General features: G+C 35.8%; 1 protein-coding gene across 1 annotated transcript; it reads right to left on the bottom strand.

Moving 5' to 3' along the window:
- Nucleotides 1–7,294: 7,294 nt before the first annotated feature.
- LOC138307009 (uncharacterized) lies at nt 7,295–14,898 on the bottom strand. Its single transcript, XM_069247634.1, has 5 exons — nt 14,444–14,898; nt 12,052–12,161; nt 8,306–8,539; nt 7,880–8,044; nt 7,295–7,321 (listed from the first exon to the last, which is right to left on the bottom strand). The coding sequence occupies exons 1-5, from the start codon at nt 14,835–14,837 to the stop codon at nt 7,295–7,297; spliced, it is 930 nt and encodes a 309-aa protein (XP_069103735.1). The 5' UTR covers nt 14,838–14,898.
- Nucleotides 14,899–15,570: the final 672 nt, after the last annotated feature.

Below are 15,570 nucleotides of genomic sequence, written 5' to 3'. Positions count from 1 at the left end.
ATTGTGCTGTTATTTATATTATCGTTGAAATTAAATTATTTACCATAAAGGGGTTTTTATTACTTCAACTATACAATCACTATCACTAAGATTCATTTATTGGTTTATAAGAGAAATCATTACGGTTTTTCGTATACATATCTGCCTTTCATTTTTTAAAACTCCTACATGTGGTTTATTAGATCATTTTTCATTTCAACCAATCTTATTGCAAATAATATGCAACAGACCGAACTTCTTTTCCTTTGTTTAATGAGTCAGTTATATTATTGTATATCGACAGAAGTTGGTTCACAGCTGAATCACCGGGAATGAAGCCAGACTGATGTTTAGTGATAACTTCACAATTACGTTGGTAATTATAGAGATACTTCAAAATTACTTTTTCTATTATTTTACTGAAGCAAGAGGTGACAGAGATGGATCGATAGTTGGAAATATCGTTTACATCACCTTTCCCTTTGTATATGGCATTGATGTTAGCAGCTTTACATGGCAAGGGAATACAACCGATTTCCATAGTTTTATTGCAGAGAAGGTGTCAATAGTTTTATATTTACACTTGCTAGGCTTGTTCACTATACGCAAGTACTAGCCGATTTTGTTTACCATAACTGCATGGTAACATTGAACTTTGAACTTGCGTATGAAAATGTTCTATGCAACGTAAAGGGGCTACTTTTTTTTAAAGAAACACATGGCTTTGTTTACATTTTGACGCAACATTACGTGTATATTGCTGTTTTTCGTAGAAATTTGGAAAAATATGAACAATACATATATGTTTTATATTTATACATGATACAAACATTTTTTAAATTAACAATTGTATAAAGAAACGGGAAAAATATCCCGACCGGGGCGACGAGCAGTGCTTTCACTTTTGTTAAAAATATTGGATGTCAAATGTAAACATTACCTCTGTGTCTGTGTTCGTCCTACAATCAAGTCTTTGGGGTGGACGGGCGTGAGACTCTCTGACAGATGTCAGTTATAAACATATCCTCTTGTCTCTGTTCTTTGAGAATTTAATCGTGTGTATTATAAAACATGCACCGCTAGTAATCCACGTGTTGACAGTTACGCGTCAACACAGCTACATTGTATCCATCGAACACAAGTGAAGTTATTCAATCTATCGATGGCGATGGATCTAAGCGTAGATTATATAATCACATGGCTCCCAAGGATGTAATATCGTCAAGCCAGACGACAATCTCAAACACATTGAGCTACTTGAAAACCGGTTTTTGACAACTTCGGCAAACTCCAGTGTGTAAGCGTGCTTCAGCTTCGCCTCGCTGCACAACGGTCACCGAGTTCACACATGTGGCCGAGTACAAATACTTTATGTTATTACGCTATATATTAACTGTTAGCAAAATTGAATATATATTTTAAAATCTGATCTGATATAAATAAAATCATCTCATAAATTTACTTTGTTTGTCATATTTATTTAACACTAAAATATTGAACTTTTTTGTCGTCGCGGATGAATAATTCTATTTAAAATTAAATATTATAGGCCTATGCATGTGATAAAATTTTAACCTTTCAGTATGATATAGTCATGAACTAATATATGTACGTACAGTACAACGAGTCGTACATTACATGTGTGTGTATCTCCAAACTTGGACTGCATGCAGGGTAGATTTTATGTATAGATCGTGAGTTTCCTGACCCTCCCGAATTAATATTGTCGATAATGAAAAGTAAGCCGGGTACTAATTAATAAAGCAAATAACACCAACGATAATTTGATCAATCTTAGAATATTATAATTAGTTATGTTGATATATCATCGGTCCTCGCTGATACATGTCTCAAAAATAATCTTATACTAGCCAAATAAGCAAGCAAAACAACCCATCCAGTTTAGGTTGTTGTAGGTATTTCTCATGGATCACAGTTCACTTTACCCCATACGTACATGAAAACGTAGCTTTCAACAAAAGTATACAATGTATGTAGACGTGTAGCTTGTTGGACATCATGGCGACCGAGTCACCGACTGAGCGGGCTGAAGTATAGGGAATTATTTGATTGATCAATAAAATCAGTTTGATTGACAGGTCTGATATACTGTATGTTTTCATTCCTGTATGTAAGTAGCCCTGGATATTTTTTGTGGAAACTGTCCACGGCGTCATCTATCTTGCACAAACATCCAAACCTACGTGCCCTTCACGTCATTGGATCCGCCCGCCTTATAAACGAACCATCCAATGAGAAAACGTCTTTGTTGTGCTATTGATACTTGTCGTAACTGTATTACACTTAAAGCGTTCACAGATAGGGTTCAACGATAGTAAATAGTAGATAGTATGCGTTTTAATTACTTGATCTTTACATGAACATAAACTGTAAAATTAGAATGTTTAAGATATGTAGCCTTATAGGGGAGCTGCAATGTAGGCTACGGGACATATTTGGAGACTTGTTAAGATATGAAATATTAATCCTCAGGGAATAACAAAGACGTGTATTGTGTGTTTCTGTTTGAAGTATTGTCTAGAAATACATAAATATGAAGCGTACAGATATCGTTATCAAACACTATGGTTTATATACAAAAACCCAAAACGAGATCTTCTTTCAACTTACCTTCGTTGGTTCAATCAAAATTACGCTTTCTGCTGTGCCGATGACAAACGCGGTCATCCATTGAATGGTAAGGGACGGTCCCCATTCCAAAGAATACAGAAATGTAAAAAATGAACCGGATGCGATGCACACAAGGCATACTGTGTAGGCCAAGAAGATTGACCACCATGGCAGTCTTCCAAAAGGGCGAACCGCATCAGAATCATGCATGATTTGTTGGATTTTCTCTCCTCGTAGTTTTCTCTTACTGAAAATGTAGGTCATAATCAAAGAAGGCACCACTGTAACAGCACTTGATATGAATCCAGTGTAAAGCTCTTTATAACCAATCTCAAAGTACGCCGTCTTTACAAAAGGAGTGGTGTCATCCGGTGTATCATAAAACATGGCGGAGGCGACCATGGAAAGGAACAACAGAGAACCCACACACCAAAGTCTCTGTACCCTGGTGAACCTGTTATACTGGGGACGGAATAGCAATGAAAACCACAGATTATCGTCCAGGATGTTCCGGGCACTCACTTCAGACATATCTCCCGTACAGTCGCTGTTTTGTCCCACTTTCAATGTACACCAGGTTTGTCCCGTTCCCTTTTCCATAGAAAGCCATCTGTTGCATTTAAATCTTGTACTACAACAAAAGTTAACCTTTTGTAATATTATTCCGCCAGTAAAATTAAGTAAAACAATACAACATCATTTATTACATTTTAAATACTTAATACTCCCACTTTCGTGCAACGATGTGCTGCATAAACGCAGACGTGCATTGGTTTAATATCAGGTTTGGTAACAAATATTAGTTTAGGGCCAATAAACTATACACCAGGTATTAGTTATGTCATTTATTAACAATATCGATATGACTTAATCTAAAAACATATAATCTTAATAAACTCTTTTCGTGACATAATATAACAATAAAATAAATTGTATAACCTTTAATCGTAATTCATGTTTAATAAAAATCACAAAAACCACAGAAATCAATAGAAAAAATCCGACTTATCAAATCTGTTATGCATACATATACTGAATACACACTTACGCATGTTTAGTTATTCCGTCAATAATTGCAACCCTCGTTAAATACCAAGAGTTTAATTCTACATTGTCTCCAAGCCATATTTGGACGGTTGTAATGTTTCCAATGGAAGCGTCAGTCGTTAAGTAGAAATATGAAGAGGTTCCATTGCTGAAGTTCTGGAGAATTCATAAAATGTATTTCTTATATATAATATGAATTATAGGACAAATTGATAAAAGTAGCCGAACTATACGGCAACCCAATTTAACATATATTGAAGGAGCAAGGTCTATCCCGTATCTAATCGAATTATATAAGATATCTTATATAATTATAAAAGATATCTAATATATTATATGAGATATCTCATATACTATATGAGATATTTTATATCGCAATCAGGATGTCTTATATATATGCATTGAAATTAAGGATCGACATTGCTCTTTGAATAAATGTCATGTTGGCTTGCCATGGAACTATATCAGCATCAATTTGATAAGACAGCAGTCGTATTATTCCAACACAAACTCAAATTCAAATAAAAACTGAATACGATAGAAATGTAAATTGCCTTACACTGGGTAATCACAATGCCCCACTATACTACAATGGTACACAGGTCATCAGTTAACACATCACTCGATACTGGACACGTCAACATATACATGTAATTAACTTACATAATATATAATAATAATAATAAAATACTGTTAGAGGTATCTTCATAATTCCAACTGTTCCGAAATCAGAATGATTGTTTTAGTATTCCAGCAAAATTAATATATTTTAATTTACTTATTTTGGAGAAAATTAACTTGTTATGTCCCTGTTCCCCCGATGCAAATATTTGCAAGGTCTTTATCACTACGGTGTTGATTCCGGTTGAAAACAAGCGTTCTGACACCCTTCGAATTTGCGAATTTAAACTCAACAAAAGGAGCGGAATAATATAAATAAACAAGATATTTTCCGCACTGATATCTAGATTAGTCAGGCATAGAACTCGATACCAGATAATAAGAATTTCCTGTAACAGTTGCTATAGGAAAATATTACGCTGTGAGTAAACAAATGTTTAATTTCTTTATTTTGATAACCATTTTTAAATTTGATGACTTGATCCCGGACATTCCGTTTTGAAGGAATAAGCGTTCATTTGTGGTATTATTGTCAGCGGCGTAGCTAGGTCTGGATAGGCCTGCATGCCTGGGGGTGCAGGGGGCGATAGCCCCTTGCTCAGGGTCCAGGGGCGAAGCCCCGGTAGGGGGTATGGGGGGCTAAGCCCCCCAGATGCTGACGGGAAATTGTTACAATGTAGTAACCATTTTACTTCTTTGGTAACTTTTAACGTATATACCAATGGTTAAATGGAAGTCACGATATTTAGGTGATAACCATGCAAAACTATATACATTTTATACATACTAGACTCCCGTGACAAGTGCTCGAACAAAATACACGGATTTGGGTGTAAATATTAATTAGTAAGTAATGGGAGAATTTTGAGTTATTTTAACTGATGAAAAACTTATGGAGAATATTTTAAACAAAATTAAAATAAAGTTTACGTGTTGGTTTGTTTATGACAGCGAGTCAAAGACCACTGTCAAAATGGTGGAAATATTGCGTAAGAAGGGACCAGTCCTAGACCACCTCAATAAAAAAAATATTGTATTAATGACCTATTTTTCTACTTATTCTGTTCTATTTCTAACAATTACAACAACAAAAATTCTTTTCTAAATCAAAAATATGTTCATATTCGACAAAAATAAAAGTCAACTATTTCGTGACACCAGAAATCACGGATTAACACGCGTTTTAACGGGGCGGGAAGTGAACCAAAATGATCAATTCACTTTTTCGTTACTAAGGCCAAGAACATGTTGCAATTGCTTTAATTAAGTTGTTTTGCTATCATTTTTAAAGTTATATGTTTTTAGAATATTTCTAACTTTTCATGCGATGTTGTTTATTTAGGTATTCGTAAGTGTTTCCCGATTCAAAATCCACAATTGCTTGAGGGATTTTGGTGAAGAAGTCTTCTTCTTTAGTTTAAGTCTAATATTGTCTTCGACAAAATTCAAACATATTTAACAACTTGGTAACCGGAAATATATAGACTATTCTAATAAATTTCCAGAATGGCTAATATTCAAGTCTTTCAAATGTGCACAAAGTTATGTTAGGCATACAGTTGGGCATATCATACGTGGTATTGATTGTGGTAATTTGCACTCATATACAGCATAACAAAGATAAGTTTATAGTGTGACGACTGATGAGGGCACAAGTTTACATTGTGATGGTTGATGAGGGCATAATGTTATAGTGTGATGACTAATGAGGACATAACTTTACTTAAGTATTGATTGTCAATATTGTAGCTTGCATTGACTGATGAAGAAAGTTAACATCGTGCAAATGAAGTGAACTGCGTATATTTGTATATCTGATTAACATAAATCAATAATAAACCATTCAAAATTATAAGATGGTTGCTATGGTAACGGTAATCAGCCCACATTCCTGATTTCCAAAAATTGATGAAAAATGTACTTTTTAATGAAAATTTATTGAAAATCCTTGCATTTGCAATGCAATTTATATTACTGAGGATTACTAGTGGATGTTAAAGAAATGACAGGAAAAATAAAATTAAAATTCCTTAGTTAATGACAGAAATTAGGTCATTTTTACACGTTTTTACTAGAAAAATAGGGACATTTTTGTTTGTTTTTCTTTCAATGTTGTATTTGCCTCATCCAAAAAATAAATATCACTGCTGAAAGCTTGTTGAGTATGCTTAAAATAAATCAATAGTTAAAAAAGTGAAATTTTAGGGCCATTGTCATTGAAAAAGTCCTTAGCAACAATATATCTCCTTAGCAATAGCTTATTATTGATTATATTTATAATGCCTCCTTTTTGAAATTTTTCAAATAGAAATCATAATAGTGTCATTATAATATGTGAACTGTGACATTACTTGACACCAACATACAATTAATTTCTTTCACCAAGGGGCCGCGGTGGCCGAGTGGTTAAGATGTATTACCACATATTACCACAAGCCCTCCACCTCAGGGATGCGGGTTTGAATCCCACGTGGGGCAGTTGCCACGTATTAACCATTGGTCGGTGGGTTTTTTCCGGGTATTCCGGCTCCACCAACAAACCTGGCACGTCCTAACATGACCCTGGCTGTTAATAGGATGCTAGACTAATAAAACCAACCTTTCACCAAACCATACATATCTATGTAAATGGATTTGAGGAAAAAACGCAGATTTAGAGACAAAACAGCCTTAATGAGAATTCTTCACTCATCACATGAGCCTCATGAGACTCCATGTATGTGACAGATTTGTCGAGCACTTTCTACGAAATTCCGAAATTCAACTTCAACTATCAAAACGAAAATGGCCTGTCAGCAATCTTTAGTCTCAAAATCAAATATGCACAACTAGAGTCAAAGAGAAACATATTCAAAAATATCGAAATTTAGCGCTTTCAACGATTTTGAGAGACAGTGGTAACAGCCATCAAATGTCTAAATCCATGATAGTTGTCTGATACGATCTGAGTGGACTCAACATAAGAAATTTGAAACATTTCATTAAGTGTTATCTGAGGAAGAAACATTCAAAATGGCTACCTCGTTGCTATCTTATCGTCCACCTATTTCCAAAAAAAGCAATGAGGGTACATGAGGATGACATAAGACATCGATATTTTCAGTACTTTGAGTACATATAACAAGTGTAAATATAACGGACGGAAACACGGGCAAACAGACCACTACATATATGGTAACACGGGCAAACAGACCGCGGGACAGGTGAAAACACGGACAAACAGACCGCGTCATAGACGGAAACACGGAGGGCAGACCGCGGGATGGAATAGATGGAAACACGGACAGACAAAGCGCGGGATAGACGGAAACACGGACGGACAGACCGCACGATAGACGGAGGCACGGACGAACAGACTGCAGGGCAGACGGAAACACGGACGAACAGACCGCGGGAAAGACGGAAACACGGACGAACAGATCGCAGGACAGACGGACCAAGGGCGAATGATAATTTGAATAGTATTGTATGTGTTTAGGAAAAAAATATTTTAAGATTATGTAGGACATGCATTTATAGATGAAGTATTTAATATTGATACAAAAAGAAATCCCATGATTGGTCGTTGAAGTACACCATAGTTTGTTATTGCCGAATGTACCTTTCTGTTGCGTCCTGTTCGAGGTCCTGTCTCTCCTCTTGTCCCTGTGATGTTGATGTACACGGTTGATCCCATCTGCCTTTTAGATCTTAATCCAGTTGATATACAAATGTAATATCTGAAGGCAGACGTAGCTTTGTTGCCGGAAATATGTTGATATGACCACTGTGGATATATATATGATTCTGTATCAGACCACTCAGACCACTAGTCTATACACTATTAATATATGTCGGTAAATAATTGTATTTCAAAATTGTAAATGTTTATTTATATCTCTATCAATATTACATATCTGATAAACAGTAAGATATATAGCAAAATGAAACGTATAGAATAACAATTGTATTTGTCATTCGCCTAAAGGCATCTATCAGATTAAGTCATTGCACACTGCACGTTGGAAATAAGGAATTATCTATGTACCAGTGTATTGTCGATATTATCCCGTCTGTATAGAACTGGTGTTATGATGACAAAGAGTACAAGGACTGCTATCACTGTACCCAACACGTATGGCGTATCACTCAGCTTCTCAGAGAAATTCAAAAACACCGACTGGAAATCTATCATATCGGGTGGTATCATCCTAACACCTGCCGTGAATGTCCCGAAAAAGTATGACGTGAGAGTAATCTCAGAGGTTCGTCCTCCAGTAAGCTACAATACAGAATTTCAATATTTAGTTTTGTACTTTTTTAAGGAAGAAAAAATATTGCTTGAATTATATCTGTACCTGATAATTACAATACCTAAACTATAAGAAGTTACCTGTAGGTCTTCAATACGAAAACATAATACCACACATTTCGTGTGGTGCAAACAAGCCTGGAAGGACCATAACTTTTCTTGTTACCACTCAGCATACATCAGACCGTTACAGACATCGGATAAAAAGCAGGTGAAGTGCTAGAGTAAACTAGGGATGGTTTAGAACACAGGAGTTACAAAGAAATATTGAGTATGATATTGTGAGGAACGAGCAACTTTTGAACATGGTATCGGGGAATACGGACAACAGTTAAATATGGGATCGGGGATACCAACATTTATGTTCAATTTGGGATTGGGAAATACCAACAATTGTTGAATATGGGGTAGTGATATACCAACAATCGTTGAATGTGGGATAGGGATATACCAACAATTGTTGAATATGGGATAGGAGGGATGTTCATTGCGGGATGTTAATTGCGGCATTTGCATGCATTAACCTTTCGCGGTATTATCAATTTCGCGACAAATGCCCTTTTAGACTTATAACAACAAAGTCCATACTCGTCAACAACTATTACTCGCGGGAGAAAATTTCGCGATCTAGCTACTTTCGCGTACATTTCTAAGCTGACAGTATACCAACAACTGTTGAATATGATATAGGGATATACCAAAAACTATTGAATACGACATAGCGATATAACAATAACTGTTGACTACGAGATAGGGATATACCAACAACTGTTGAATATGGAATAGGAACACACCAACAACTGTTGAATATGAGATAGGGATATACCACTAACTGTTGAATACGAGATAGGAATATACCAATAACTGTTGACTATGAGATAGGGATATACTAACAACTGTTGAATATTGAATAGGGATATGCCAACAACTGTTGAATACGGGACACGGATTTACTAAAAATTGTTGAATATGGAATAGGAATATACCAACAACTGTTGAATACGATATAGGGATATAACAATAACTGTTGACTATGAGATAGGGATATACCAACAACTGTTGAATATTGAATAGGGATATGCCAACAACTGTTGAATTTGAGATAGGGATATACTAAAAACTGTTGAATATGGAATAGGAATATCCCAACAACTGTTGAATACGAGATATGGATATACCAGTAACTGTTGACTTTGGGATAGAAATATATCCCAACAACTGTTGAATAAGGAAATGAATATACCAACAACTGTTGAATACAAGATACGCAAATGCCAACAACTGTTGAATATGGGATAGGGACATACCAACAACTGTTGAATACGACATACAGAGATGACAATAACTGTTGAATACGAGATAGGGATATGCCAACAACTTTTGAATACGAGATTGGAATAGGCTAACAACTGCTGAATACGAGATAGGGATATACTAAAAACTGTTGAATATGGAATAGGAATATATCAACAACTGTTGAATACGAGATATGGATATGGCAACAAGTGTTGAATACAAGATAGGGATATGCCAACAACTGTTGAATACGAGATCGATAGGGATATAACAACAACTGTTGAATACGATATAGGGAGATGCCAACAACTGTTGAATACGAGATAGGAATATACGAACAACTGTTGAATACGATATAGGGAGATGCCAACAACTGTTGAATACGAGATAGGAATATACCAACAACTGTTGAATACGAGATACGGAGATGCCAATAACTGTTGAATGTGGATAGGAATTTACCAACAACTGTTGACTGTGAGATAGGGATATACCAACAACTGTTGAATATGGAATAGGAATTTACCAACAACTGTTGAATACGGGATACGGATATACTAAAAACTGTTGAATATGGAATAGGAATATCCCAACAACTGTTGAATACGAGATACGGAGATGCCAACAACTGTTGAATATGGGATAGGGATATACCAACAACTGTTGAATACGAAATACGGAGATGCCAATAACTGTTGAATACAAGATAGGGATATGCTAACAACTTTTAAATACGAGATAGCGAAATACAAACAACCGTTGAATACGAGATATGGATATACTAAAAACTGTTGAATATTGAATAGGAAGATATCAACAACTGTTGAATACGAGATAGGCATATGGCATTAACTGTTGAATACAAGATAGGGATATACCAACAACTGTTGAATACGAGATAGGGATATACCAACAATTGTTGAATACGAGATACGGAGATGACAATAACTGTTGAGTACGACATAGGGATATACCAACAACTGTTGAATACGAGATAGGAATATACCAACAACTGTTGAATACGATATAGGGATATAACAATAACTGTTGACTATGAGATAGGGATATACCAACAACTCTTGAATATGGAATAGGGATATGCCAACAACTGTTGAATACGAGATAGGGATATGCCAATAACTGATGAATACAATAAAGGGATATATCAACAACTGTTGAATACAATATAGGGATATACCAACAACTGTTGAATATGGAATAGGAATATACCAACAACTGTTGAATACGAAAAACGGAAATACCAACAACTGTTGACTATGAGATAGGAATATACCAACAACTGTTGAATACGAGATAGGGATATACCAACAACTGTTGAATACGAGATACGGAGAAGCAAACAACTGTTGAATATGAGATAGGGATATGCTAACAACTGGTGAATACGAGATACGGAAATACCAACAACTGTTGACTATAAGATAGGAATATACCAACAATTGTTGAATACCAGATAGGGATATACCAACAACTGTTGAATACGAGATAGGGATATACCAACAACTGTTGAATACGAGATAAGGATATACCAATAACTGTTGAATATGGAATAGGGATATACCAACAACTGTTGAATACGAGATAAGGATATACCAATAACTGTTGAATATGGGATAGGGATATACCAACAACTGTTGAATACGAGATAGGGATATACTAAAAACTGTTGGATATGGAATAGGAATATCCTAATTACTGTTGAATACGAGATAGGGATATACCAACAACTGTTGAATACGATATAGGGATATGCCAACAACTGTTGACTTTCGGATAGGGATATACCAACAACTGTTGAATTCGAGATTCAGAGATGCCAACAACTGTTGAATACGAGATAGGGATATACCAACAACTGATGAATATGGAATAGAAATATACCAACAACTGTTGAATACGAGATACGGAAATACCAACAACTGTTGAATACGAGATAGAGATATAGCAACAACTGTTGAATACGAGGTACTGAGATGCCAACAACTGTTTAATATGAGATACGGATATACCAATAACTGTCGAATACGAGATAGGGATATACTAAAAACTGTTATATCTGGTTTATGTTTTTCGAAAATTGTATTCATCTTTTAAATTGTTACTTTGCTATATTATTCTGTATATTAACCTAGTAAATTGTAAAATCTTTTTTTTTAAATTAATACCTGAACGCCATTTGTGGTTCTCCACTCCTGCGAAGTTCTGTCAATGACTTGAGGTGAAGCTCGATTGATCCTTATTTTTGGAGCGTCTCGATGTTGGGGAATGGTATTATCTACAATGATGATAGACATAAACCATTTGGTAATATTTATTTTTTTTTTCAGCTAATTATATATATTCATGGATAGTAACATTTGATAGAAATATAAAATAGTTAATAATAATATAAAAAAACTGTAACATTTTCGTTTCCTGTAATGTAATGTATCTATATAGACAAAGCTAATACAAACGCGAAGTAAACAGTGCTACAAAATAAAATCTGTAAAATGATCAAGGTTTTATGACTAACATAGCTTTTATCAATCTAACCTTGACATTGTAACGTGATAAGCACTGGTGTATACTGTATGTGATGGATGATTTCCGAAACCTGTCTAGTAGTAGAGATAATGGATGGAACCGAGCCCGAAGGGCTTTAACAACTGGCAAGATGACAGAAATCATATGAACTGTGAACAAACTTTCTCTTCCCCATTACTTCAAAGAGTCCTAAGAAATGTGAGGGGCAATGTTGTTGTTGGTTTTTTTTCATGACAGAACTACAGAACGTTTCCTGAAAGAAATACAGACAACCATTTATGTTATTGTTATATCTATCCAACATCATCTTCGTTCTAATGGGAAATATGTCAGATTTGTGGACGATGAGGTCTATTCTAAAATCAAGGCTATCTTCAAATTAAAAACCTTTGCAAGCAAGATATTGACTTGGAAGGAAAGAGGCTGACATCATCACACTGGACCAAGAACAAAAGTTATGGTCGTTGCAAATTTTAGGACACTCCAAACAAACTGCTGAATACATTGAGTCATTGTTTCATTGGACATACATTTGCTTTAAGGGCAGAACAGGAGTATATATTTAAGGCATGGACCCCTATATATCTCAGATAAGGCTGAAGAAGGATTTTGACGACCGGTATTATCAGAAATACACAGAGGACATCTCAAAGACCAATAATGGCAGCTTGTCTCACAGGAAAGTAGCTTCAAATATGACCCATGCCTATAAAAGTAATAACGAAGACAGATGCATCATTCTCCTCTACAAGAAATACATACAGGCAAAGTGAGTTTTTCCAGTTTTTCTTCTAAATTCTTAACGGAAGACGTCACATCGTTGCTTTAACACTTATTCAACATGCTTACGATATATGGCAGTCCCTATTATAGACATATATTTTGACTCTAGAATTAATAAGTATATTGCATATTGTAAACACACTTTCCCACCACATAATTCAGACGCGTTTTATCTCCGCCCCATAGCTTCTGGAAAATGAACTTGCCGCCAGTACGCAGATGCTCGACCAGTCGACGTACACACTTTACATGGGACATTGGAATGTATCTGCAGAGAGGCTGGATACGAAGGAAATTATACAAATCACTCCTTAAGGGATCAACCGACTAAATAAAAAAGACCATCGAAATGGCCCCTGTGTATACAAGATTGAGCCCAGAATAGAATAGAAGCCGCTGATTGGCTGGCTAATTATGAATTTCAAAAGTAAAAATGTTTTCTGACAGGTAATTATTCCTAGATAACCATGATATCAATTTGGGAATTCATATTGAGATTTAGGTTCAAAATATCAATTTTGATAATGAATAGGTAAAAACATTAGAATTTCAGGATATTTTAGTGCAAAATGCGCCTGATTTCAATAAAGCTACCCTGGTTGGGGTTTGAGCAGAAGGACCCAAACTTTTTTTTTCTATCTAGTGTGATATGAGAACCTACACTTTAATTATAGAACACAATACCTAACTAATATTTCTTGGTTTTAATAATACAGTACAAAACTTTAACAAAGTTTAACACTGTGGTCTATGTAAAATTATTTAGTTGGTTGCTCTCTATAAGGGCGACAGAGGCAACACGATTGTACTCTACATGCGTTGATGAAAAACTACAAGCTTTTAAGGGTAGCTGTATGACTTCTCCGATGTAAATTTGCCTAGACATTGTACCGTAATAACCACTTGTGTCTAGTGTATGGGTAGCTGTTTGACTCCTCCGATACAAACATACCTTGACATTGTACCGTGATAACCAATTGTGTCTGGTGAATGGGCAGCTGTATTACTCCTCCGATACAAACCTACCTTGACATTGTACCGTGATAACCAATGGTGTCTGGTGAATGGGCAGCTGTATGACTCCTCCGATATAAACCTACCTTGACATTGTACCGTGATAACCACTGGTGTCTGGTGTATGGGTAGCTGTATGACTCCTCCGATATAAACCTACCTTGACATTGTACCGTGGTAACCACTGTTGTCTGGTGTATGGGTAGCTGTATGACTCCTTCGACATAAACCTACCTTGACATTGTACCGTGATAACCACTGGTGCCTGGTGTATGGGTAGTTGTATAACTCCTCCAATAAATGAAAACATCAAGCTGTATGGCCGGTATTGTGTAACCGACAACATCTTGTTTGTATGTAGGTAGAAATCGTAGTAAGTGTCAGTCGGTGAGGTGGTTCCGTATTTGCCATAAGTACGACAGGATCCCATCATGGAGATGTTAACGTACACTATAGCAGGGGAGTTATTGAAAAACCCTCCAGGAATGACGGCCATGTACTGGGTACCGTTCAGAAGCATGTCTATAGTGTTGTTGGTATTGAAGGCTGTAGCCGGTAGAGGCAACCCAATCAGGAATTTGATGTCTGGTATTTCATTTCCGTCTTCATCAAAAGCAAATGATGTCATAACGGGTACACTGACATCATCTGAAGGCTTGTTGTAGTCAAACGGGGTTTCTTTGTAGGATATCCCCTAGACAATACAGTGTAGAATAAAGCAGACAAATGTTATATTTTGAAAGGTAAAGCAATATATCACAGTATTAGTCAAAGTACATGCAGCTTTATAAAGGGAAATCTTGTACTAACCATAAACATTGTTTTTGAACTGGACATTATTCGTCTGGAGAAGTACCTGGGTTGTACAACTACTCGACCGTACGATGTTAAATACTCTCCTTGAAGCACATCTAAGTCTCCCACAGCAATCCTCATCGATGTTCCACTATGTTCGAAGGTTTTTCGGATGCTTTCTGTTTTCATGTATAACTTCAGATGGTTGATAAGGGCATCTTGAAGATTGAGAAGTTCATACTAAAAGAAACAAACCTTAATTCGGTAAGTGGATTAAGTGTTATATGATGTAATTCACTGGTAGTGTGACGAATTATCCTTTTTGGTCTTCAGATACATCTATTAATGACCATTTGCTAAATACATGCCATTAATTACAACCACATCATTTACTTCAATGGCAATATGCCACAAAAATGTCCTTGATTACGTCAGGTACATCTATCATTGACGATATGCCACAAAAATGTCCTTGATTACGTCAGGTACATCTATCAATGACGATATGCCACAAAAATGTCCTTGATTACGTCAGGTTCATCTATCATTGACGATATGCCACAAAA

Source organism: Argopecten irradians, chromosome 14 (genome assembly GCF_041381155.1).
Source record: "Argopecten irradians isolate NY chromosome 14, Ai_NY, whole genome shotgun sequence".
In the NCBI taxonomy this organism is placed as follows: Eukaryota; Metazoa; Mollusca; class Bivalvia; order Pectinida; family Pectinidae; genus Argopecten; species Argopecten irradians.
The sequence above is the reverse complement of the archived record's forward strand: the minus strand, read 5'-3'. Positions and strand labels throughout refer to the sequence as shown.

Coding starts and splice junctions, on each gene's coding strand:
- LOC138307009 (XM_069247634.1), bottom strand. CDS start 14,837: ATGACATCATTTGCTTTTGATGAAGACGGAAATGAAATACCAGACATC. Junction 8,045..8,305: donor ATAATATCGACAATACACTG/GTACATAGATAA, acceptor ATATATCCACAG/TGGTCATATCAACATATTTC. Junction 7,322..7,879: donor GAACAGGACGCAACAGAAAG/GTACATTCGGCA, acceptor TTTTGGAAATAG/GTGGACGATAAGATAGCAAC.